Here is a 26,151-nt window from a genome sequence, read left to right as displayed (position 1 = left end):
GTCATGATGCCAAGAATAGCAAGGTTAGTACCTATGAAGAAGCCCACCGTCTTCTCGGGTCCTTATCAGTAACTCCACTAGCTACCTCCTATCAATAGTCCTTTTAAAATGACTGTCGAAGGCATCAGTCAGGGGGGGGTTGATATCTCTATTCGTTTAGAGCTGAACTTAGGTACGATATCGCACATATCTTAAGAACAAAGAACCTTGGTTTCGGGACGTCCTTGTTTCTTTCATGTCGCATGGGTCGTACAAGCAACGCAAATGGACTGATTCCCTTGTACCTGTTCCCCTCCTGTTACATGTACGGAGTACAGATAACAATCGAAGTGACGCATGTAGTGTACATAACATATACATCAAATAATCAAATAAACATGTCTTGCCAATCGAGGGAGGCTCCCCGAACCGTGAGTACCTAAATGAGCTGAGCCGTATTTAGACACTGGCACCCGCCACTGGGCATCCTCTGGTAGCAAGACTTGACTTTTTTTTATTTCTTCTTCTCTCCCTTCGTCGTGTCTTATTCCGTCGTCAAAAAAAAAAAAAGTAATATCGCGAACACCCGGCTTTCTGAGACGTGTGTCTCATCGAGGGAGGATATTCGATATCGCTTTTTCTGTTCCACGTAGTGGCTGGCCTCCTCATTCGCAGCGATATCAGCAATGTCTGCCAGTTTGTACGTTACGCCGTACAATGGCACCGTCGGAGATGCTGACGCCGGATATACTACCGGCGTCACAGATCTCAATCAATTTTACGAGGTACGATCATTATTAAAAAGAATTAGTGGGAGGAAAGAGGAAAGTATAGTTTACGATAAAGAAAAATACTAAATGTTCTTCTATTATAGAGCGGCGACTTTGCCTGGATTATGACCTGCGCTGCCCTCGTCCTTCTTATGGTTCCCGGTGTCGGCTTCTTTTATTCAGGCCTTGCGCGACGCAAATCCGCGCTCTCGTTAATTATGTTGGCCATGTTGTCCATCGCCGTCGTCGACTTCCAGTGGTTCTTTTGGGGATATAGCTTGGCCTTTTCCCATACCGGCAGCAGCTTCATTGGTGATCTCTCCAACTTTGGCCTTATGAAGACTCTCGCGCAACCTTCCGTCGGCAGCACCAAGGTTCCCGATCTCTTATTCTGTCTGTACCAGGGCATGTTCGCCGCTATTACGTGAGTTCTCCATGGATCAGGTGGTGTTATAACCTTAGAAGTCCTTTCCCGCATCAAGTTTCTAACGTAGAAGCGCATACGATTCAGACCAGCCCTTGCGATCGGTGCCGCAGTCGATCGCGCACGTGTACTCCCATGTATTGTCTTCATGTTCGTATGGGCAACCATCGTGTATGATCCTATCGCATACTGGACGTGGAACGCCAACGGTTGGTCCTTCAAGATGGGTGGTCTGGACTTTGCCGGTGGTACTCCGGTCCACATCTCGTCCGGCGCAGCCGCCCTTGCGTTTTCCGTCATGATCGGCAAGCGGACTGGATACGCAAAATCCGCTGGTCTACCCTATCGTCCGCATAACGTCACTCATATCGTTCTCGGTACCGTCTTCCTCTGGGTCGGTTGGTTCGGCTTCAACGGCGGCTCTGCTCTCGCTGCTAATATGCGCGCCGTCATGGCCTGCATCGTCACCCACCTGGCCGCGTCCGTTGGTGGTATCACGTGGACCCTCCTTGACTATCGCCTTGAGAAGAAGTGGTCGGTCGTGGGATTCTGCTCTGGAGCAATCGCAGGTCTCGTAGCCATCACGCCCGCTGCCGGATTCGTTACCCCTTGGGCTGCCGTCATCTTCGGCATTGTAGGAGGCATAGGCTGCAATTTTGCCACTAAGCTGAAGTTTGTCATGGGTGTAGATGAGGCACTTGATATTTTTGCTGTCCACGGAATTGGGGGTATTATCGGAAACCTTCTAACTGGCCTTTTTGCAGCGTAAGTTATCATTTACCATTACTTGAAAACTTCTAACCTAGATACTAATACATCACACTACAGCGACTATATCGCAGCCCTTGACGGTTTCACGGCGATCCCAGGCGGGTGGATTAACCACAACTACGTACAATTAGGGTACCAGATTGCGGACTGTGTGGCGGGCTTCTCCTACTCTTTCGTTTTAACGTGCGTGATCTTGTTCGTCCTGAACCTGATCCCAGGCCTAAGCCTGCGCGTTTCGGCCGAGAATGAGGAGATCGGTATTGACGACGATCAGTTGGGCGAGTTCGCATACGATTACGTCGAGCTGCAGCGCCATACCAGCGACGTCCTCTCAGGCTCAGCTGAGGTGTCGACCCCTAACGCCGGTCGTGCAGGCTCTTCTAAGAGCAGCGAGGGGCCTGAAAAGATGGTTTAGGGAGGAATGGTATTTGATTTGCTTGTTTCGAAACGTGGCAAGTGGACATATATTTGATTAGCCAGTACCTATCGAAGTGAATACAGGGGAGTCAGCATTCTACATAGAAAAGGGGCTACGACATTAAAAAGCATACTATATAGCAGGTGTCTTATTGTTTTATTAGTATGGATGACCTCCATTACCCTATACTTGAGTTTACGCGTCGAATTATACCCTGTTACACACTGTTTATTAGGGCTACTTAGTATATCATCAACCCAAGATAAAAAATCTTATTGATTCTATAATTAAAGTCTCCATTATTACCGTAAGAATTCCAACACAACCCTGTATCACTATCATAATCTTATTATTACTACGCAATCGCTTGAGTTACCTTTGTTAGGTATATATAGTATTGACTGCTAATATTTCAAGCACTGTTAGAGACCAGTCATGTTATGTATGTTGAGGTAATATAATTCGTCAATGAATATTATACCTCATTGTGTTCTCGAATTTGACACAAAAATTTTAATATGTACTTCTATTTTACGCACATCCGTCATCCCTTTAGGAACCTAAGATTAAGTACAATATTCCGATCTTGCTAGAGCGGTTTCAATTCCACTAATAGATAGGGGCCAGTCCGCATTCCTCGAAAACAATGGGTGTAATTAGTTCTTTGAGAAAACCGTCCTCATCTCCCAACTCGGTGTTATCCAACAAAAAGAACTGCCGAATGCGGTATATGGATAAATCTAGCACATCGAACTAGCCGTTCACCATAGATATATACCCAATCTAACTTGAGGTCCTTTTTACACCCGTTTCTGACGCATATAGCACCCTTGTAAGAGCTACCCAGGAGAAATAATCGTCGGCGGCCTAGTACCTCTCAGCACCAGTGGTTATTCATTCGTAGGTTCAATCATGTCTCACGGTAGAAGTTCCAATAACGATGATCTATACGGCGTTAGCGACGATAGCGATATTAGCGACGAACAGGTATCCAACACCTTTAATCAACTAAACTTAAGCAATAGCGGCACGTCCCACAGCAGAAATTATGGTACTACATGGGGAAAGCAACCGAGAAATCTTGGTAAAAATACATGGAGGCGACAAGACAATCCACCCCAGGAACCTAAACAGCCGGCGAGAGATCGTGGTAATACATGGAAAAGACAAGACAATACACCCCCGGGGCCTAAGCAGCCACCGAGAAACCGTAATAATCCATTGAGACCACCCGCACAAGAACCTGTTGCTGGTCCATCTAAAGTACCTCAACAAGAAACTAGAGACCCCAATAATCCATGGGGGAAACAACCCGCAAAAAAAACTCCATCTAAGGGACCTGGAAAGCAACCGAGAGACCCCAATAATCCATGGGGTCTGCCCCTAAAGAAAAATCCACCCCAGGGAGATGAACCCCAACCTACTCCTACTCCTGATTCAACCCAAGATACAGGTAACGATCAGCCACAGCCACAGCAAGATCCGCAGCAAGATCCGCAGCAAGATCAACAGCAATATCGACCTAGGTCGAGGTTGATTCAACACGGGCGGTCGACTCCGGGGTATCCTCGTTGGCGTCGCACCCAGGATGAGACCAATGAAGTAACTAGGATAGAACAAGGGGGCCAAACAAATCGGCAGCCTAATGTTGCAATTCCGATTACCTTGCCGCCGCGTCAGGAAAGGATCGGGGAGGATGCAAAGAACAGAATACAAGCCCGTGGCAAATGGTATATAGACTCACTAGATCTCACAAGCCGCTACTATACCAGGGAGCCGGCTGAGAGGCAGCCGGTGATACAAGGCGATGAACACGAGCCTTATGACCTCATGATAGTCCTTAAAGACGCCCATCAATTACAAGAACCAAACGACTTTATAGAAGCCATATTGCGCGAGTTGTCAAACGCGGGAGAGTATTCACGGGATAGCGGTGCCGTCGAGGATGAGAACAATATGTACAAAACTGTTAGACGAATGCACACCAACACAACGGGCTGGGGACTCCTAGAAGATTTTGATCTTATTTTCACGGAATTAAATAAACACCAGTTGGAATTGGAAACTTCCAACCGGGGCAACGCCGCCGATCGCCTATTCGCGTCGATAGCTGAGGCGTATGATTGGAATGTTGACGAGCTTAGGAAGTCGGGATTCCACCAAGAGATTATGACTTATGTAGGGTCTACGATGATGGGACGACTGCGGTTCATGAGAGATCATTATCGCAGGGCGAAAGACAACGGCTATACAAACGGCCCAGACTTGTTAAACGAAACAAGCTTAACCCTCTCAACGCGATACTTCAGCGCTTACGTCCATTCGGCAGCCATAGCTGATGATATTCGAGCGGTCGAATGGTTTAGTAATTGGGCAGTACATTTCCCTGGCCGCCACAATAGAGAGTTTCCCACCAATCAGTTAAACACGAATACGGTAATCACCCTTTTCGAGGCTATTTATAGCATCAAATACGAAAATGCCATTCGATTACGTATGTAATAGCACTTCACCGATCATCCCATTCCAACTTTTGAAACTGACTCTCTTTTATCTAGTCTCTGATCCAGGATTCGCCGAAGATGTAGATATAATCGATAGCTTCTTATCTTACAAGAGTACTATAGAGTCTACAGAGCCGACGAGACATGATGAACTTCGCGATACTCATGTCAGATATTTTTTGCCGTACATGAAACGGTTGAATGATCTTCTCACCAAATACCCGGTGACCAATAATCTACTATGGCAAAAATATCGAACCAATCCTACCAACGTTTTCGACGTACGCAACCGGCTCGTACAGTATCTGAATTCTTCCAAGACCCCTACGTACGTCGGCGTAGGCCGATGGTGTAGACATGCACCACCGCCAGGCTCAAACGAAGTTCAAATGGAAGGGAAGAATATGACCAAGGAATTGTGGACGAAAGGCTGGTATTGTGTCGAACATCGCCCGTGGGTTAGATGTACCTCTTGCGGCTGGAAATACTCATGCGTCATATGTACAAACCCGCACGGTTGCCCTCATTGCAAAATAGGCTTCACATGTACCTGGGATGGATGTAACAATAAATCCTCAGATCGCCCAACCGATACGATAGCCCAACCTACGTATGTAAAAGTCCATATCTATATCTACCACGATGAGGCAATAAATACTAATAACATTTACTTTCATATGTAGTTACCGAATAGTTGCGACCGTAAACCCAGAGGGCTGGCAACAGCGCGGTAAGCGAATTACGCCAAAGCGTGCAGATACTTTCGGAGGTCGTTTCCAAGCTTTTGCTAATCCGCCACATTACCGGGCGTTTTTCCCGAAGAGAGTGCAAGATATTCCACATGACGGCCCGATATATACTAAGAATATTTCTAGGAGTAAGCCTTTTCTTGATATTCAACAGGGGGTGGAGGGGATGAAGACCTTTAACTAATGTTTTGTAGAACATGCCAACCTAAGTGCGACTCATCCTGGTGGATGGGACCGGAGGGGTCGTTACCCAATCAGAGTGTACGTAATAAAGAGCACTATTGCCCTCTTCTCTATCCATCTCAAGAACTAAGGCTCTTTTGGAGTCATGGTTTTTGAGATCTCTTCCCTAACCTACCCCTTACTTATACACAAATGGGTGCTAACTTATATGATTGCGGTAGTCATGACCACTATGATCCGGCTCTTGGCGGTGAAGGAATTACATTTATTCAGCCGTGGGAGGTCCCTCAGCGTCCTGGAGAAGTCTCTCCGGGTCCCGGACAAGTTCCTCGGCGTTTGGGTGACGGGGCCAATATGGCTCTAGTTGAGGGAGGAAAACGCAAGAGGGACGACGACGAGGGCCTTCTGGGAGATCTGCTCTCTTCTTTACACACGGCGAGGAAGGCTAAGCACTGAAAAGACTTTTGAGATATTATTTTGTTACTTTTCCTATTATGTATTGGATACGGTCTATATTTCTTGTTATGAATTGATCACAATAATACTTATTCTTGACTTGCGTCTTGAGACTATCATTAAAAAAGTAAAAGAAGACCAAGACTGTTAAACTCGATGTAATATAAACTAGGAGTTATATATTAGATACAAGTTAAACTGAAACTTCATATTGGGGTAGTTAAATGTTTATCAATTCTAAAGTCTTTAGTCGATATACGTGCCCGCAACCCCCCTTAACCCATTGTGATATTCCCAAGATACACCCCAGACAACCAAGTCCTAGACACCCATCACATAGCTAACCTTATGGAACTCGCCCAGTTCGTCCGGCAGCGCCTTGGTATACTCAAGGAGCATCTGCCGCTTCTCAAAGTCCCAGAATATATTCGTCCACCTGTAGCGGTCCTTAGCCGGAGTCAAGCAATCGGGATCTATCGGATCCAGTTGCCCCTCGAGCTTCATTATGCCCGTCACCACGCTGGCGAGGTTCTCGCTATCCCAGGTTGCTTCGCGCCAGTCGCAGCGCAGTAGCAACTGCACTGCCTCCTGCCTCACGCTGGCTTTCCGACACTTCATCCCTACGAAAGCCAGCAAAGGCAATCGCCCCGCTTCGTTAATGAATCCTATCTTTGTGGTTAACTCCGATGGGAAATCGGCGAATTGCTTGCATCGCTGAACCACGTCTTCGAACTGGGGTATATATTGATCGTACATCATCTCCGTCGAATCGAAACAACACGATGTAGATACCGACGCTATCGTGTGGTGCATGCGCAACAGCTCGAGGCCTTGGCGATCGCGGCTGTCTACGGTGCTGAACAGCAACGAGTCCAGCGCGACCCCTAAGTCGGTTAGTTGGGCCAGGTACATGGCCTGCTCGCGGAACGCCGCGGGCTCGTCGAAGTCGTATTCGGGATTCGAGTTGTGCCACGCGATTTTGCTCTGGAAACTCGCGATCTGCACCATCAGATGATCCCAGATTTGCCTCGCCTGCTCGAGCGTCTGCGGCGCCGAAAACGTAAATGGCCCGTCTAAGCCCGTATCGCCGTCTTCGTCTTCGTCCTCGGTGAGTAAGATGTGGTAAGCGAATTTCCCGTGCGCGAACGGGACACACGCGGTGGCGACGCTATGGCGTGCAAACATAATCGTCATCTCGTCCACCTCGTCTCGCGGGGTCGACAGACATCGATACCATTGACGCCGTAAAATAGATTTCGAATCTCCGCCGCCCCGTATGTTTTTCAACACTTTGATGCCGCTTCGTATAAGATTCCCAGAGCTGAGATAGTTCCCTTGCATGTTCTCAAACACTATAAATAAAAGGGTTGCCGCCATCGTTAAACGTCCGTCGATCCCGAATGTCCTGATGTTAGATCGTAGATGCGAGAGCGCTTTGGCGTGATGCACAAGGGCCGCTTGGTGATGTCGATTCAGCACCGACGGAGGCCACCACGTCCGGCACATCTTGCCGTTGACCGTATACCCCTCGCGAAGGTCCATAAGAGCACGGCCATAGGCACCTATACTGAGAATAGAATGATGAATACATCTGTTGACCATGCTATCTCGAAGAGACGTCTGGGACCAGAAATTAGACCGAAAGTAAGGCGAAAGTTCTCGAGATATTTGGTCCCTAAACAGAGTAAAGTACCACTTGTCGTCGTCATTCAGTTCAAAGCCAAACGTAGGCATTAGCGGAGTTGGCGACCGATAGTCCACCGGCTGAGATAGAGCAGCAATCTTTGCCGGCTGCACCGAGGCAAGCTTCGGCTTTGGTAATAGTAATCTCTCAGGCCGACAGGAGGTCGTCTTGACTTTAGGCGGAGCATAGCCCTCGCACATAAGTCCAAGACGCTCGCATTCTGCGCAAGACGGTTTGCCCTCGTCACATTTAACCTATAGACGATCGAGTTAGTAGCTGTGATGCAACGGTAGCCAACAGAACAAACAGCCTGTCAACAAGGAGTAGTTGTGACCATCATAGCCGTTAATTCACGGCCTGATAAACTTCCTCTCCCCTCCCAGACAGTCGTCGAATATAGCAGAGGAACTAGAAGTTGCAAAGATGAACTGACATGTCTTCTTTTACAGCTAATACAGCCTATCGGTACGGTGGAGAAGATGTTAGCTAACTGGTCCCCAATGTTGAGCTCATCGGGGATAACTAGATAGTTTACCTGTTCGGACTTTGGGCTTACTTGCCCTCTTCCTTGTGGGTTTTAATCCGTCGCATCGTCGACTACTCTTTTCCGACGAATCGGAAGTCTGTGCCGACCGTTGGCTGAGGCTGCTGGGGCTATTCCGACGAGTCTGTCTCATGTCGGCTGACGGGAAATGCTTATTCTGGATTGAATTATGGGTTTTTTCCCCCCTTATATCTATGTATATATCTATACGGGCTTTATTTCCGTATGGGATAATAGTTTTGTGATTTCGTTTTTTTATCGTTATTCTTTGCGTCGCGAACCAGATTCGAAGCGTGATGATAACCCGACCGGCGGACGTAGTCGACTGATTACTTATCCGTCAAATAATAAATTCGTAGGCCAGTGCGCGCGTTGGGTATCTGGGTAAGCCAGGCTGATGCAGGGGTTCGGCTCCAAGTATGTACTGGGATACCTAGTCGCTGGCGATAGTTATGGAGATCGTATACATAAATAAAGTATATTGCCCAGATTCTACATAGTCGAAGGGGACAAGCGCGGGTATTTGCAGCTATGGCGAATCCGTCTGGGTGGTAACGTCGTAATAGGGGCAGCTGGGGAAGTTATTTCGTATTAGTAATTATATAAAGTAAAGGACATAATCGAATTGCGGCATTCGGACTGGTCGAGGAATCGGACTGGTCACGGCCACTGGCCCCGCAATGTGGTAAGATGAAGTTCCATCGGTCAAGGCTGATTTTCTAGTGTACGTATGTATGTATGTATGTATGTATGTATGTAGTGTAGTGTACATACATATGTTAACAGGGCTTGTTGGCATGGTGTGGCATGGCTAGCAGCTTGGTGGCATGTGGATAACATGTGGGCATCATTAATAGCATCATGGCGGCATGGCGGCATAGAGGCATGGCCCAGAAAGGTCCAACAAGGCCATGCATAAGTATTCCCATAGTATTCTGGCAAATCAAACTCGAGGATAAGAAAATAAGCGTTGCCTAAATCGATCTCCGTGGAAATCCATCTAACAGGGGCCCGTACACATGGGAAGTTCCCATGGTTAACAAGCAATTGTATTAGTCTCAGACCATGAAACGTTATATATGACCATAATAGGAACAACAAGAACAAGGCAAGCCTAGTCAAGAGGGTCGGGGAGAGAGGCTCAGACCAATAGCCTACCTCGTGTCTGTGCCTCAGATGCACATAAAGATAAAAAAGACCACCGATTCTCACTAAATATCGGCTTGTTCGCTGCTACGTATGATTTTGAGATCGTCGTCACAAGTCACTATAGGCACCAACATTCTTACTTTAGAGAATGGCGGTGGCATTGATGGTGTGTCTTCGTGAGTTATGAATATATCTAAAGGATCCGAGACAAGGACTCCTCAATACGGATTCATTCATCCTATAACTACCTACCTAAAGAAAACTGGCTGCCGGCAATTCTTTGCGGATGACCTAATCCTAAATAACTACCGGATCGTCTGTCTTTAAGGTTATCAGCGGCCCGGTTGACTTGCTTGCTCGCCCCCATCTTTGGGCTGAGATGCCGGCGGGTCAGCTCATACCACATGATATCGTGGTTTTGTATTACATGTGTGTTAGGTACATAGTTATCTCAGCCCTAAAAAAGGGGACCATCTATTGGTCGACCCCGGACCGCATTAGAATAGGAGTCGTCAATGGTCCTAGCTTGGCGGGTTGTTTGGGTCGGTCAAGCTTATGTGAGACCCGAAAAGTCGCAACCTTTAATATCTACCATGGCGGCGGAGATAATGGTATCCCGGGTACCAATCCTTTCCCCGGCCGATGTCTATGTAGATCGGCAGGACTTTCTCATTGTGTGGTACCCATATAAGGCAAGTCCGGAATAACTGGTGATTTTGACACCGCTATCCCGTCTATCAATATGAAGGATGCAAAGTATGAAACTAATTATTTTTTTTCTTCTTCTTCTTTCTTCTTTTAATTCAGAGCTGATAGGTAACTTCTGATTGACGGGGTATTATTTTCGTTGGAGGTTTAATTCTTACCTTGGTACATAATTCTCGAATAATGTCGAAGTTGTTGAGAGAAAAGATCGTATCATATCTGATGTTTTGTTAAAATAAAGCTTTATCTAGTTACTATGTAAAGTTGAGGAGAATTGAGGATTGGTACCAAATAATAGTAGTGTTTTCTACCGCCTATGCGGTAAGGCATCAGGGGTATTAGTGTATTGCCCCTGTACGTGTGAGTGGACCACGCCCTTTCTAATGCTTTCTTAATTACATCTATCAATGCGCTTTTCTACATACATACCTCATTTTGTACATACGTAGCATGATGTTTCAATATTACCTACCACCAATGAAACGTCTTAATCACCGGTAAGGTCCGGATAGGAGATATCTAATTCGACGTTAACCGAGATAGAATTATATTACTAATTTCTTATTCTATATTCTACGGCAGTAAATGCCGTGGCTCTCTCCCGTAAACACGTTTTCAAGGTACACCCTTAGTTAGTGCATATGGGCCAAGAAATCTTACGGTAATCGGCAACGAACCAACGGTATTGGATAAAATACCGTTACACAAAGGTAAGTCTTACCAAGTATACTTTATAACTCGTACTAAATATATATATGGAAGCACTTAGGTTAGGTACATAATGTACAAGCAAACGAAATTGTCCGGACACGTGGGAAATGATCCAAGTATAATTCTAGAAAAAGTTCAATATTACCTAAAGTATAACCAGACTGTATCTATGTAACTCTACTTTAGTGGAGATTAATCAAGCTTAAATATACCCTGTCTAAAACGCTCTAAGGCACATATGCGGCGTATGTAAGCGGTTAGATTCTGATTGGCTATAATTTACGACGACTCGTGCGAAATACACCGATCCAAATACAAGCCCTTTTTCATAGCCTCAAACAACGCCTCAAAAAGAAGTAAAGAATAGAAGCCTTCATTTCTCCTTCTGTCTTGGCATAATTTAGTGGCCCTAGGAATAAAAACGGGTAGTTAGATAAAACATGCCTATGCATAGACACATTTTCTAGACTCCTTATGTATAACCCCTTTCCGCTTCCGGAACCCCACACTGCCGCGGACCGCGGGATTCGGCATACGGGAGCTAAACTCCATTTAGGCAACCTACATGTGGTCTCACACCTCGGTTTCGACGCCGGTTTCTTTTTCCCCGTGATGAAATATTCCGCTGATATTTCCTTTGAGTCTGCTTAGTTTCTCCCCGACGTGGTTAGCCTCTCTTGCTGGCCTCCACTGCATGATGCCACGATGTTTGCGGTGAAGCTGTTTGTGATGGTCTTTGTAGTCGCGCATCTGGTTTCGGATTCCTCTGGATCCATCGTCTGGACTGTTATGCCCTGGAGCCAGTACCGACGTAGCTGCTTCGCTAGCTCCGTCTACGGGGTTGCGAAAGATGTTCTTGACTTTTTTGACCTTTTTGATATCTGAAAAGGATAAGCGAGAAGAGCTCGACGTTCCGGATCCGTCGCCTTCGCCCTCGTCGTCGGAACTAGAGCGCGACGAATCATCGTTGGTGTGGACACGGAGCTTCTTCTTGCGTGTCTCCTCTTCCGAATCGTCATCACTTGTTATATCGCCTTCGTGTTCAGATTCGTCTTCGTCGTCGTCGAGCTTTTCGTCTGTGATTGTATCTAAGCATTCCATAACATTCCGCAGATCATTATTCTTAGCCTGAGAAGCATAGCTCTTGTGATAGCCAGATAGACCACGCCAAAATTTTAATGATAGTTCAACTTCGCCTAAAGGTTGTTCACCATCACCCATGCCATTGTAGTCGTAGCATGACTGGGCTTTGCGGAGGCCATCCTTCGATCCTTTCCACACTTTTAAGGTTCGTATTTCGCTTTCCTCATCGGCGATCTCGTGGAGCCACATGACCGCAAAAGCGGCTGTCTTATCCGGTCCAAGCACGGACTGGCGGAATTCGATCACCACGGCCGAAGCATATCGCTTGCGCACTGCCAAGAACACAGCCTCTTGCTCCTTTTTACCCTTAGACACCCACTGACCATTTTCGGGATACATCTTCGCTCGTCCCAAGTTCGTGTGTATCTTAATGCGATGCTCCGTCAATGACCGAGGCAAATCGTTTTTCGCTTGAATGAATCCGCGTATCTCTAGGGTTCCATAATCCCACCCCCTGAGATTTGGTGGGAGTTTAAGCTCCACGCTTCGCCAAACCATGCTAATACGAGCCCGACCATATCCAATACCTCCAACTACTATAATGCCATGTTAGTATCTATTTGTAACGACATAAAACAAATCAGGATGCGAAAATAGCATTCCATCTCAACTTACAAGGGTAATTTTCCATCACCTGGCTCTTTTTCGCAAACACCTTCGCTAGGGGAAGATAAACAATCCCTATCAGCGGATCGTCTTCCCGTTCGCGAGAGTCCCATACACTGATGATAACCTCGCCATCTCTCCAGTCCCGAACAAATCGTTCGGTTCCGGCATTAAAAAAAGGTTTTGAATTCTTCGGCTTCGTTCTTGTCCTGTAGACCTTTTTGTGGTTGAATATGACAGTACAGTAGCTGTCGGGCATGTCGTCGTTCTGCTCGGCTTCATCCTCGTTATCGCCTCCGTCTCCTTTATCTTCCTTTTGAAGCCTCTGTACTTCGAGCCCCGTGATATTATGGATCTGGATGCTGAGAATACCCGAGACGAAGTCGTTAGATGGCGGGGCTGAGATAATCATGGCTTCTTCAAGTTCTCTGTAGTCTTGAGCTTTCTGTTGCTTCACTTCGTCATCATCCGATGGCTTGCCAGCCTCCCGCAGCTTATGTTCGGATAATTCCGAGACGTGTTGTCTAAGCTGATCGTGAGTTCTTATTTCTCCGTTGACGGTTTGCTGTTCAAGTTCTCTGGGCGTGATTCTTATCTTCGAAAAATATCCGACAGACCATTGTAATGATCCTGGCATCTTCTCGTCGGGGTCTTGGCCACAAAATCTATCCTCGCGGTCTCGAAATTTGTTCGGATGTTTCATAAGAGACTTGAGGTCTACCTCTACTTGGCCTAGATCGTCGTCTGCCGACCATTTATCCGAATCCCATAGTTGAAGTCGTAGCTTTTCCTCGGCGTTGACCTCCTCTGGAGTCACCAGAATGCTTGCCCATTCATTCCAATTCGGCTCATCGTCACCCGTAATGATGCGAGTCGAAGCAACAGGTTTACCGAATTTGCCCCACGATACAGTAACATACGAATCGCTTGAGCCCTTCATAGGCCCGATCCCGCCGTCACCTTGTTTAAAGCCACGCGCCTGCTTGATGAAAATCCAGACGACACCTAAGCCAGTTGTGTCCTTCTTAAAATCTTCTCCTACAAGCATGTCCTTTAGGTTCAAAGTCAAGCTCTTAGGAGCCACATATTCCGCAAGAGCAGCATCGATTGCCGAGTTAACGAAAGAAGATATCAATGGGACATCCGTCAAGCTAAAGCTATGCTTTGAAAGAGGGACACAGGAGAGACTGGCCTTTGGCTGTCCAAGGAAGGTCATAGTACATAAAGATATGAACGGTGGGTCCGGTGTCAGTTGAAGCCGGAGTCGAACAGTCATAATAAGGCCCTTAAGCTCAACCCAGACGGGGATAGCTACCTCTCCTGGAAGGTAAAACTTTAGGTAAAGATGGGCATTCTTGGCTTTGGCCTTGACCGACTTGCCGGACGAGCGGCCTCGATAGGCGAGCGCAAGCTCCAAATTCACGAAATCGCCCTCTTCCGCCTCCATCCCCTCTCGCATGGCCGTTTGCTCCTGTTCCTCTTGCTTCGAATCTTTACTCTTCCCTTCGGCATTATTTTCCTGGTCATTGGCGCCTCCTTGGGGATTTTGCGGGTCTGTTCGATCGTTTCCGGTCCCCTTGTCATCCCCTTGAAGTTGATTATCGGAGCCCACTGTTTGACTAGCCGCACCAGTCGGTAGCCATCGCACGCCCAATATTCGAATAGCCTCGCTACCTTGTCCCATATCGTCGACACTGACCATCTTAATAACCTTGGGAAGGGATGCTTGCATAATATCCTCGATTTGATCGACGAGAGAAGCGAAGAGATCTGGGTTAACGAGCGGCCAGATGGACGAGAGCAAGCTATTTAACCATTGAGTCGATTCAGGAAGCTCCTCGTCGTTATTCAGGACAGCCTGCTCTGCTCGTCGCGCAGCATCCCAAGTCTCGTCTTCAAATAGCTCGCTGGTTTTCTTACTTATCCATTTTCCCATGCCAATGATAGTCACCGTTCCCAGCAAAACAAACAGAGCTGTGCTGAATAGGATGGACCAACCCGGCCCAATGAAAACTGACGGGGCGAACAGTAGAACAACAGCCAGAATACCTATTAGACCCAGGCCAGCATATACTGCCTGCTCGTAAACAGCAGCGAGTCCTTGCTTTGTGTGCTCAAAATCCGGTGGCGGAAATAGCCTCTGCATTCCATTATGAGCCTGTTGCAACTCGTCGCGCTCAGAGGTCAACTCTTGGTCTGACTTGGAAGCACCCTGGGGCCCGGTAGCAGTATAATGATGTAGTCCTGGCGCGGGGATATTCTGAGGCGCAGAGCTTAGATCCTTCTCAGTCTGATCGTGTATGATAATCGGCAAATGGGTAACGGGATCGGTGACTTCGCGTCCTCCACCATGTCTCTTAGTCTTCTTCATCGCTTTGCGCTTTTCTCTCGGGTCAACAGCGCTTGCTACAGCTTCAGTTGCCGACTTTTCTTGTTCACCTCCCTTCTTACTGCCGTCTCCCCGATGGTCATCAGGTTCCTCCTGTCTTCTAGTATCATTGGTAGAATCTTGTTGCGTCTCTTTAGATCGACTGCCCTCTTCTTCTTGTTGCTCTTCTTCGGGGGCATACGGGGGATTATCGGCATAGTTATGGTTCGTAGATGGATATGGATCATGTCGAGACTTAGGAGTATCTTCACCTTGGATGACGGCTTTCGCAGATTGGAACGCCCGCTTTGGTCTCGAGTCGTCCTCTGGTCCTTGTTGCGCTTGCTCCTCATCTTCTACCTGTCCTTCCAATTCCCTTCTATGCTGCCTGTAACTCTGAACGGTAGGGATTGGATGCCTGGCGCTGTGAAGGTTGCCATACTCTCTTCCCGACGCATCCTTCTCAAAATCCGCCTGGTTCGTCATAGTGTGCTTGCATAGGTGTTAGATATTATTCATGAGGAGTGATAAGGGTTAATAAGACCCAGGAAGTACTTGGGAATGTATTTATATGGTAAGTGGAAGAAATGATAGAGAAGATAGAGAAGAATACATTAAGATATTAAGAAATGCACATGTGGCTACTTCGAGGGTATATGAAAAGTTTTAATTATCTAAGGCCTGACGATTATAATACGAGATATCGTAGTCCAGTGATATACAAAGGACGAGGAAACATGTTTCTTGCTTGCATCACCAAGACTCAAGAGGCGCAAAAGATACATGTAATATGCTACCTATTGGATGTGCGGTATGTTGAATAGTTGGATCGTGCCGTAGTATGAGGTCATCGCCTTATGCTTTACACCAAACGCACCATTTATAGTGGAGTCCTAGTGACGCAGCTAAAACCAAGCGAGTTTAAGGTGCCTGAAAAAGCTCCGGTCTTAATAGCTTTTAGGTTAGCTCCTATGTCAGTCTCCACGGCGGCAGTGCGGCACGTTAGCTTTCGGCAGCTTCTTAAGAGGTACCAATGTAGGAACGTACTTTATTATTGTTATTAGGTAAGCCATATATTCTCTTCTCTCCCCACCTTTCATCATATGGATTTCGTCCCCTCTCCAACTAATAACACTTCATTCTCCTCTTCCTCTGACACGTAATTTGTGTCACAACTCTGGGCAATAGCAAACAGGACAAGTCAATACAATATCGACTTTCATGACCCCATGATTGCCAATCTCTAGTGAACATTACATGTCCATTTTCAAATCATTTAGGCCGGAGAAGGTAGCAATAATAGTATATCTCCGGGTCATTCTCTTTGAGTTTGGGTAACGGGATCTTAGCTATGACTTCGACGTCGAATGGCAGCTGCTCTATATCGAAGCGAGCTGAAGAATAGCTAAGGGAGATCCAGATCCCATTGTCAGCGAGGTATTTCCTTACGCCAAAAGCCATCCTTAAAAAGGCTGTAATACCACCGCAAGAGACCGCATCGACGGTGCTTTTGTCTACGACTATATCGAATCTCTGATCTTGCGAAAAGTCGCAGGCAAGTTGTGTTACGTCTGCAACGATGTACTTCATCCTTATGTCACCAAAGGCGATCTGCTCTAGCTGGCGCCCGCGCTCGATAGCTAATGGTTCGTAGTCGACATTTGTCACGTCTAAGTAACCTCTCGAACGAAAATAGTTCTGCAAGTCACTTGTGCCTGAGCCTAGATGGAGAATTCGGGGTGTGTTCTCGTAATTATGCGAGGGTGTCGGGAGGTAAGGCTCTATGATGGACATGAAAGATTCTGACGACGCTAGCCATTCGAAAGATATCTCAGACGAGAATCTCTCATGCCAATAACTCTGCTTCTCGAAGTCGGCGGGCATGGTTTATCAAAGTGAGCTCGCTCGCTACGCCACCGAGTGGATATGACAGGAAGGATGATTGAATATCACTTCTATTAAGTACTTCGTGATCTTGAAATAGTTCAATAGTTACAGTTAAATTTTTCCCTCTTACCGAAGACCCATAAAATCATGTGAAGTTGTAATTTTCCCACTTTCCAATTACGGTCAAATCTGATGGGGGCCTCTTGTGCCCACCGCCTTTTACGGAATAGCACGTCGCTCGCTCACGTTTGCATTATGGTCGTGAATGAATCTCCAAGAAGCTTCAGTAACAACTAACTAACTATCTAAGCCGCAGAGGTTCTCTCCGTCGTCATCTGATCATCTAAATTTCTTCTTAAATAGGTACCTGGGTCAGTAGTTAAAATTATTCTTTCTGGTTATAAAGTCCTCATTCACCAATATAGGGGTTAACGATACACCTCGGATCCAACACCTGGGCAAAGAAAAGATGAAATTGCTTTCAACGTGTCTAATATCATGTATTAAACGAATCCATCTATATGTGTATTAATATTTATAAATATTTATCCGGGTTATAATTATTTTGCTTGTTTTTCATCATTAGCACATTTCGTAGATCAACCCTGTATGGTAGTATCATACGAACCAAGAGACCGAATTTCAGAACCCAATGGCAATATAGTTTCGACTCATTACTACGGTCATATTTTTATTCGAGAGAATATAGAAAAAACAAGAAATAATATTAATACAACCAAACTGTCCTAACACCTATTTGACTCTAATATATAACTCCCACACAACAGGCCACCCCCCAGCCAACGCAAAAGAGGCACGTTTATATCCAACCTGCTGCGTTTCCCGTCCCATTGCATTCTCGCACCCCAAACTTCAAGTTTCAAACCTGATCACCCGCTGAGAAGTGTACTCCGCACCCGCTGAAGCAAGGTACTATTCGGGCGGGTGTCGAGTAGACCTTGAACAAGCAGGGGGTTTTTTTTTGTCGATTTTATTTTAGTAACATATGTGACACCCAAACAAATATAAAATGAAATAATAGAAAGAGAAAATCAAAAATCATCTGGTTAGTGTATCCTCCTGAACATCCCCAGGTAAACCTCGGATATTCCATTATCATACCGAGCATGCAATAGCGCCGTGATGAAAGTCCTACCAGCGAACGGAAAAGGAGGTATCCTTCATGAGAATTTTACAACCTCTAGAACAACCTTAAGAATCGCTCGTAATCGCTGCATGTCGACGGCTATTCTTCCTCGTAGTCGGGCTCGGTGACCACGTCGATCTTCCGCCTCTTAGCCACGCGGCCAGGAAATATCGAGTGCAGCGACGTCCTGGCCGGGCGCTTTAGAGATCCTGCGCCCCAGAGCGCCTCTCGCAGCAGAGCGGAGGTAGTCAAGCGCGCGGTGCGGCTCTTGGGCGCGGTCAAGCTGCGTTTCCGCGCGCCTCCGTCCTGGAATTCGATGGTGTAGGGGGGCGCCTCTTCCTCGTCGTAGTCCTCGGAGGATATCTCCTCGTCAAACTCCGGGACCGCTTGTGCCATCATTGCAGGAGCAGGAGGAGGAGGAGGAGGAACGTAAGTGTCGGATGGATCTATATCATCGCTGTGATAGTCCGCCGGAGCCGCCGCTACTCCAGCATCCTCCGTAGATGTAGTCGCGATAATTGGCGCCCCCTCAAAGACATAAACTGGGTCTGCATACATAGGTCCCCTTCGACCTATAGGTGGTACAGTTGGTAAGACCGTGGTGACTTCGTAATCGAAACGTGCAGCGTAAATATCCATTAAAGTGTTGCCTGTGAAGTCCCTGTGTTCTGGTCTACCAACTGGCCCCTGCTCTCGGTTAAGTGGACTATTAGGTAACGGCGTGTCGCGTATCTTCCGGGCAACATCGTGTCTGTGAAAATCAAATTGGGTCACTGTCGCGCGTGGTACATCCAGGTCTTTCTGGACAAATCGGATCATTTCAAGAACCCAGTATATGAAGTTCTCGTACGCAATCTATTACACCAAACCATATCCCGTCAGCTTCTTGATCTTTCCCTTCTAGAGATTTAAGCAAAAAAAAAAGGTCTTCACGGGCACGAATCAAAGTTACTTAGTTGCATTACTTACTACTGAAAGTTAGCCATTGTAAACATAATATTAATTGTTGAAGATCATTGACGATGTTTCCAAGAAACCAACTCTAACAAGCGTACACATTTATACGTACCTTCGATTAACCTACCACCAGCATTTCGCCATCGCTCCTCTTGGTAAGCTTTTCTCACAGCAGGGTCTCTGGTGCCATGATCACGATCGCCTGGTTGTGGGGCGAACCTTCTGTATAGTTCAAAAACTGTGACCTTCCATCTCGTATATTGATTTATAAAATAAGCAATCCACCTGAATGTGCGACCGTATCTACTACTCTGGCCATCGGGGTTTTTTTTTGTTGCTATTCGCACTACACTGATAGATTAGCTTTGTATTTAATTCCAGCAGTAGGCTCTTGTAGTATGCTCTAGTAGTAGGAGCTCGATATACATACGAATCCAAATAGCTTCGACCCTATTTAAACGGTATATAGCTCGAAAAGAAGCATTTGTCAAGCCTCTAGTGTTTCTAAACAAAGCGTTATCTGATAAATGTGGCACACACACCCACAAGGCGTCGAGCTCTAGATTAGGAGCGTGAAGATGATGGTTGACAATATTTGTTCTGTCAAACTGGCTTGCATGTACATCCGGAGCTGCCCGAGTGCTGGGGGTAGAATTCATTGCCATTTCCAAAAATCGATTCCGGGATTGAAACCATATCTGACACCACGAGGTAACTAAATCCAATGCTTGCGCGAGGGTCAAGCCACGGATGGCATCATGGCCGAAAGCAGTTGTAAATTTATCGTAGACCAATTGTATATTATCCTTCGCAAACTGGATGACTGTGTCATAATCAGCTAGTAACCTCTGAGCCTTGTCGTTGCCAAAAAAATTCGTCGTGTGACCGCCTTCGTGATAGTCTAATCCAATTGGTTTTTCATTTACGTATGGGCGCCATTGCATGGGTACATAGTGTATTAATGATTCCCATTGCTGTTGACTGTCAACTTCGATATCTCGTAGGTAAAATAGGACGCTTGCATATCTCTTCACACTCGGCACCTCTTGGGGATTGGTATTGGTATGATAATTTTGGTAGCGCCGCGTATTTACATCGCCGAAGATTCTTGCATCACCTGGCTGCTGTGCCATCGTCGTGTGTTTAGCTAAGTTGACAATAATCTATAACTACGTTGGAGGACTATTAGGAATATTTGGCTAGGATTCGCTTCGACTCCAGAATAGAATTAGGTGACTTTTGTACCTAAACACATTGTTTGTAAGATTCTATTGTCTATTAGCTATAGGATTATATTGAACATTAATATCGAGACAATAACGCCTCAGGCGGCTACGGAAACGTCTGGGAAGGGACAAAGGAATATGGATCCGGAATAAATTCAGATTCTCTTTGTCATATATACGTTGCAAACCCTACTTGTATATTATAGAGGCGGTGTTATAATTCTATTTTTGCTATATTTTATAATAAAAATTGAAGCTTCCCCCGAAGTTATTCTTATCTGATATCGTGGCTCTTTGAAAACAGGATGGAAATTCCTATATTGAAGAGGATTAGCTGTAAGTTTAGCTACTATTGTGGCAATGCTTGAGTGAACAAAAGGAAACTTTCAGGGATAAAAAGTTTACATCTTAGGCATACAGCTCGAACGTAATATATTAAGTTGCAATGCTTATACGTAGACTCATAAATACCTAGCTATGGCTATTTTCCTTACACCAGGTGTTTTTCTAGAAATTTGTGATGATACATCAACTCGAAAACAAAAAATAGTGCCAGTAAAGTCCTAAACATCCACTTATTGTGCTATATCTATACGTGTGTTTTAGGAAAGTTTATGTCTTCATTGTTAACGTTGTAGTTTCTAAGAAACCCTTCATAGCTGGCAAGGTAAAAAGATTTATACCACAGTTTATAGTTTAATTTCATAGTTCATAACTATGGCCATGCCATTTGAATAACCCAACACCAACCCTTATTCAACTAACCTAGACTGTTGCTTAAAAATCTGGTATTAGCAGTTGTTTTATCTGTAATAAAAGCTTAGGAATTAAACCCACCTAAGCACTTAACCTAAGTACCTAAGTAACCGTGAAAACCCATGACTTTCAAGTGAACGCAAGCAAAGTCGACATAGCGAGAATAATACTATTTATCTACCTAGGTAATTAACCGTTGTCAATCCCCGGAAGATTAAAAAAGGCAGTTATGTTAATCAAACTTGGTATTTAAAAAGTTATGACAATTGCCATATAATTGTTGTCCATATTTAGTGTAAAACACGAATTGTGCAAAAATGCAACTTCGATACTACCTAAAGTATAATGCGAACAAGTTATTGAGATAGTCGTGGTTGGCTTAAATGTCACTTTGACAAAGTATCGCCAATATCTCGTACGGCTATCTGGTGAGCCCAACACCCCGCTGCAACCCTCCTTTACACTCTATTTGATTGTGGGGAAAGGGGAGGGGGCATAGCCGAAGCGAGACACTCAAATGTTGGACATCGAAGAGCCCTAGCGAAATCAGATCGTACGCGATCGTGAGGGGGCAGGGTGAGTTCTTTCGCCAGGCATTGATCTTGACGGGCTCACTTTGCAGATTAATATTCGTTCACGTGAATCGTTTATTCAAGGATAGGCGTATAATTTTCAGACTTTATCTAATGTCATCCGCCTAAATGGTAGTACAGAAACGACGGTGCGGTATTTCATGATATAATTAAGCGTAGGCCTGGTACAAGAAATGTCGAAAGGTCATTATTCGCGATAGCCTAACGAATGAGACGAACTAGTGTACAGCGGCAATCGAAGATAATCGTGCATGGTAGCGGCGTAATATCCCTCTCGACTCGAAGTAAAGTTGCCCGGTACCTTACATTCGCGGTGATAGGAAAATGGGGCACCATAGCAACATTCTTCAGGCAGGGTTCTCTGAAACGTGTTGCTAGAGTTGGCCTTGATCTGTTCTACTAGACCGATGGGACGTCTTCTCCAAATTGCTTAAGAACCACCAGCAAAGCGCTTTGCCCGCGCCTCGGCCTTTGCCTTTTCGGATGGGTCGTTTAGAATAGCAGGCTTCCCCTTTGCGCCAGCCGGCCTGCCCTCTTTGCGAGGAGCGCCATTCGGCCTACCACCTCTACCTTGGCGAAAACGACCTTTGCCTCTTTGTTGACCACCGGGGTTTTGTCGTTTCGCACCTCGTTCACCTTCCGCATTACCACCTTCCCGACCTCGCTTCGATGGCCTCTTCTCGGGCAGCGCGGCGTCGAGACCTTTCACCAAAGAGGAATCATCTACACCAAAACGCTCAGCGCGCTCGGTTTTTTTCTTGTCTTCGTCATTCTCAACTACGCCAAATCGCTTAGCTCGCGCGGCACGCTTACGTGCCTCTTCATCTGCGTTGGATGCAGGAAGGTGCGCAGAAAAGTCTTCTTTTGGAGCTTCTGTCTTGGCGGGTTCTTCCGTCTCATCCTCAACCGGCTTATCTGTGGTCGGAACAGAGTCTGGCGCACTCTCCACAGGCTCAATAGGCTCGGTAGACTTCTCTTCAACAACTGGAGCTGGTGTTGGTTCAACGGGCTCGGCGGCTATCGCAGTTTCTGAAGGCTTTGATGTAGTTGGGACTTCATCATCACTGTAATCAATCTCATCCTCGTTTTCGCGAACGGGGGCAGCTATTGGATATCAGTATGTGCCTATTAAAGGTGACATTGCGACAAATGGAGACATATTTAAAATAAATACTGACGGTTCTGGGACTTATCGTGATCTTGCAGACGAGCGATTAGATCGGCTTTGTTACCTGTTACAGGTAGGGATTTCTCTTGGAGGAGTTTCTTTAACTCTGGAACCTTTAGGGAGGCGTAGTCGGACATCGTGATGGATGCGCGACGCGACGGCAATAACAAGAGATGTCGCGGTTGAAATAATAAAGGATTGAGTGAAGTATAACTTTGGATTAAGATGTAGAGAGTGGTATTATTGATGTAGGGTCGACTTTATAGTTTGGCTTCGTGGAAATGATAGTAAAGGTGGATGAGAGAAAGATGAAATGTAAAGAATTGAGAATGGGCAATCAGTCGCAGCGCGGGTACTCAGAAAAAAAAGGTACGTAAAGTTAAGTACCTTTAGCTTTGTATCTTGGAACTTACCTGCATTGAATTGGCAGAACGCGTTCGCCAGGAAAACAATGGGCTGAATGGATAGCTCGAGACGTACTTTGTACGCACAGACCACTAAGTAGGTACATACGTGGAAGCTACGTAAGGTATGCCAAGACCTTATCTTATCGCTGATATCACTGATACCACTGATTCTATTCCAATTTCTCTGTATCGTTATCATCATCATACGGTAATAAAATAGCTATTTCGTTACCACAAACAACCACTGCTCGGGTAAAGACAGTAGCAATATTTCTAACGAAACTTTTAATGTGTGTATCGGATTTTGTTATTGAATATTTATAGTTAGTATGGTTTTTTTTTCTTTTGCAAGGCTTTCCAGAACCTAATTACACCGCAAAATGAACTTAGGCTTGGGTAAATATTAATTTCATGGAAGCAATACCATTAACCTAAGGAGTTTGTTTCTCATACGAGTATCCATCGAAGGTCAGAGTAGGGCAGGACTTACAGGCTTTACTGAATTAAACATTCTTCATGTGTTAGTTGGATTGCTTCGAGATATAATCTATCAAAGAGCAACGCTACCACTTCTACTCGAGTACTATAATAACAATCGCGAACCACAACTTGGGTAGTCACACAAAATCGAGTAATCGAATTCAATATAAACGTTTCCTCTTGTCCGTCGAAGCCAAGATACTTACTTGCAAAGCATAACTGGGTCTCGAATATAAAGCCATGACGAGCTTGTAAACAGTGAATAACCAAGAGTGAATCCGAAAGCAACTATCGACGTAATTGGGATATGTATAAATTTATTCCGCCAAAGTGTTTATTTCATTACCAGATAATAAGGTTTTTTTTATCATACTCGCCAAAGCAATATGAACATAGAACCGGGGAAATGATCATGAAAATAAACATGTAAATCATCGAAATGGGGTATCTAAGCCATTCCTTTACTCCTAATGTCGGTGATTTATACCCTTTTTTTTTTTTTTACAAAAGATGACGATATTGATATAGGCCTTGCTTCATAAAAACTTTTTTGCCGATAGTTGGTAATAATTGATACGTTTCTTTTAGAAGTGCGTGTAAGTGAGACATGTATGTACCTAGCTAAGATATCTAGATAGACACGCTATCTCAAGTAAGAGGATAAAAGCATCATACGAGTACCTAATATAACAACAAATCTTGAAACCTACATTGGATAGCGCACATGTATGTATGTCTCGACTCAAAACCGGAGTAGCGAGCGGCGGTGAATATCCTCGCGAAGTAGCGACGACAGGCAGGTTGCAGCTTGTGTCACACTTGTTGGTTAGAATATGAATGCAGCCAAGAACCAGTAAAGCGGCTAGGATAATTATTTTTATAATCATTAAATAAGATGCATCACGAGACGATGCGGGTAGACTGCAAGATAACCAATATACAATTAAGGGAGGCGGTTAGGTACGGAGATATATCTCTTAGAATGGTCTACAAATAGGTCATGATCCCCTCAGATTAAAAAAGGGAGATAATCAAGGACCTTGAGAACTTAGAAAATGATTAGTAAATTGAATCCGTTCCAAGCCCTTACAGACCTTGTTACCTACAGCTTGTCATCAAGGACCCCGGTTCTACAAGCGGCAAGGACCCAAACGGCAAGGACCAATAGATAATGCTTGCGCACTCCGGATCTAGGAAATCTTAAGGGATCTTTTGCACGACCCTTGCATTTTATGTACAGGACTGTAACCTAAGCCCGCCGATTCTACCAATTAGCATCGCATTCCCTTGCCGTAAATGGTAGTTGCACCTTTGGTTCGCTCGGGACCGACATACGTACATAGACACGGGAGCTAAGCTGTCTAAGATCTTAGCATCGGCCGATTCCCAAGGTAATAACCCCTGTTGTAAACGTGACTTGTTGATTCAGCCTCGAATGGAACTGATATAATGATGAGGGCCGTTCTCGATTCTATCGTGAGATCCACCACTTCGACCGACTTTTGACTATAACATTGAACCTTTCATACATATACCTTTGCACTATGGCCGGTTTATCTAGACCTATTCCTATTGTCGTCTGCGGTAAGGCGGAAGTAGTCGGAAAAATGGTCGTTGAAGGCCTAAAGCCCCAGTATGAAGGTAAGTAAGCTGCAAAGATCGGACAGTCTGGGAGGCTTATGGTCTGAATGAGATGTCGATAAGATACTATATAAATATACTAACACGTATACTACCATCTAGTAATCCTCTTCTGCCTCGGCAGCAAACCAACAGCCGCCGAACTACCTTTCAGTAGGTAGCATCCATGATTCCGACTCTATACTTCATATACCTACCTACGCTACCAATTATAATCATCCCAAACTTATAAAAACACCAAACAAGTTAACTAACACCCACCCCCCCAGTCCTCCGCGGCACCGCGCCCCCAAACCAAAGCAGTACCATCGGAACCGGCTCGTACTCCACAATACCCTACGCGGTGATCATGGGCGCAGCCTGGAGTGCTGACGACGTAGCCGACGTCAAGGCCGCCATCGACGGGAACATGCCACCCGACTCCGCCGTCCCTGCTCCTGTGCTATTGCGTAACGACACTAGCATACCCACGCCGAAGCCTCCGTCCCCCGAGTACGCCGCCCAGCTCGTCCAACGCATCCGTGCTTGTCTCGGGAAGTTGGAAAGTGGAGAGAAGCTTGTCGGACTAGAAAATGGAATTGTGGTATGTTTATTATAGCAAGTTTTATTTCTCTATAATATTCGTTAACCTGATGTGCTACAGTGGTACTGAATGGACTGATTGAAATGTGCTATTTACGAGAACCTCTGCAATACCCTACTGCGACAAAACTGAGAACGTGAGG

The 26,151-nt window shown here is 45.7% G+C and overlaps 7 protein-coding genes across 7 annotated transcripts; 2 read left to right on the top strand and 5 right to left on the bottom strand.

The window, feature by feature from the left end:
* Window positions 1-665: 665 nt before the first annotated feature.
* Window positions 666-2,359, top strand: GL218_02597 (Ammonium transporter 1; the record flags this gene model as incomplete). Its single annotated transcript, XM_033579125.1, has 4 exons — window positions 666-764; window positions 854-1,173; window positions 1,261-1,938; window positions 2,002-2,359. 4 exons carry the CDS (start codon window positions 666-668, stop codon window positions 2,357-2,359), a joined length of 1,455 nt encoding a protein of 484 aa, XP_033439058.1.
* A 4,216-nt stretch (window positions 2,360-6,575) lies between these two features.
* GL218_02596 (uncharacterized protein) lies at window positions 6,576-8,615 on the bottom strand (the record flags this gene model as incomplete). The annotated part of the gene is made up of 3 exons (XM_033579124.1): window positions 6,576-8,192; window positions 8,372-8,424; window positions 8,474-8,615. The coding sequence occupies 3 exons, from the start codon at window positions 8,613-8,615 to the stop codon at window positions 6,576-6,578; spliced, it is 1,812 nt and encodes a 603-aa protein (XP_033439057.1).
* A 3,005-nt stretch (window positions 8,616-11,620) lies between these two features.
* Window positions 11,621-15,650, bottom strand: GL218_02595 (uncharacterized protein; the record flags this gene model as incomplete). The annotated part of the gene is made up of 2 exons (XM_033579123.1): window positions 11,621-12,726; window positions 12,806-15,650. 2 exons carry the CDS (start codon window positions 15,648-15,650, stop codon window positions 11,621-11,623), a joined length of 3,951 nt encoding a protein of 1,316 aa, XP_033439056.1.
* Window positions 15,651-16,436: 786 nt separating this feature from the next.
* On the bottom strand, window positions 16,437-17,048 carry GL218_02594 (uncharacterized protein; the record flags this gene model as incomplete). The annotated part of the gene is made up of 1 exon (XM_033579122.1): window positions 16,437-17,048. One exon carries the CDS (start codon window positions 17,046-17,048, stop codon window positions 16,437-16,439), a length of 612 nt encoding a protein of 203 aa, XP_033439055.1.
* A 1,249-nt stretch (window positions 17,049-18,297) lies between these two features.
* On the bottom strand, window positions 18,298-19,017 carry GL218_02593 (uncharacterized protein; the record flags this gene model as incomplete). Its single annotated transcript, XM_033579121.1, has 1 exon — window positions 18,298-19,017. The coding sequence occupies one exon, from the start codon at window positions 19,015-19,017 to the stop codon at window positions 18,298-18,300; it is 720 nt and encodes a 239-aa protein (XP_033439062.1).
* Window positions 19,018-22,160: 3,143 nt separating this feature from the next.
* On the bottom strand, window positions 22,161-23,035 carry GL218_02592 (uncharacterized protein; the record flags this gene model as incomplete). Its single annotated transcript, XM_033579120.1, has 2 exons — window positions 22,161-22,834; window positions 22,909-23,035. 2 exons carry the CDS (start codon window positions 23,033-23,035, stop codon window positions 22,161-22,163), a joined length of 801 nt encoding a protein of 266 aa, XP_033439061.1.
* Window positions 23,036-25,329: 2,294 nt separating this feature from the next.
* GL218_02591 (uncharacterized protein) lies at window positions 25,330-26,078 on the top strand (the record flags this gene model as incomplete). The annotated part of the gene is made up of 4 exons (XM_033579119.1): window positions 25,330-25,426; window positions 25,529-25,579; window positions 25,696-26,009; window positions 26,070-26,078. 4 exons carry the CDS (start codon window positions 25,330-25,332, stop codon window positions 26,076-26,078), a joined length of 471 nt encoding a protein of 156 aa, XP_033439060.1.
* Window positions 26,079-26,151: the final 73 nt, after the last annotated feature.

This window comes from Daldinia childiae (genome assembly GCF_008694065.1).
Source record: "Daldinia childiae strain JS-1345 chromosome Unknown Scaffold2, whole genome shotgun sequence".
Taxonomy (NCBI): Eukaryota; Fungi; Ascomycota; class Sordariomycetes; order Xylariales; family Hypoxylaceae; genus Daldinia; species Daldinia childiae.
The sequence above is the reverse complement of the archived record's forward strand: the minus strand, read 5'-3'. Positions and strand labels throughout refer to the sequence as shown.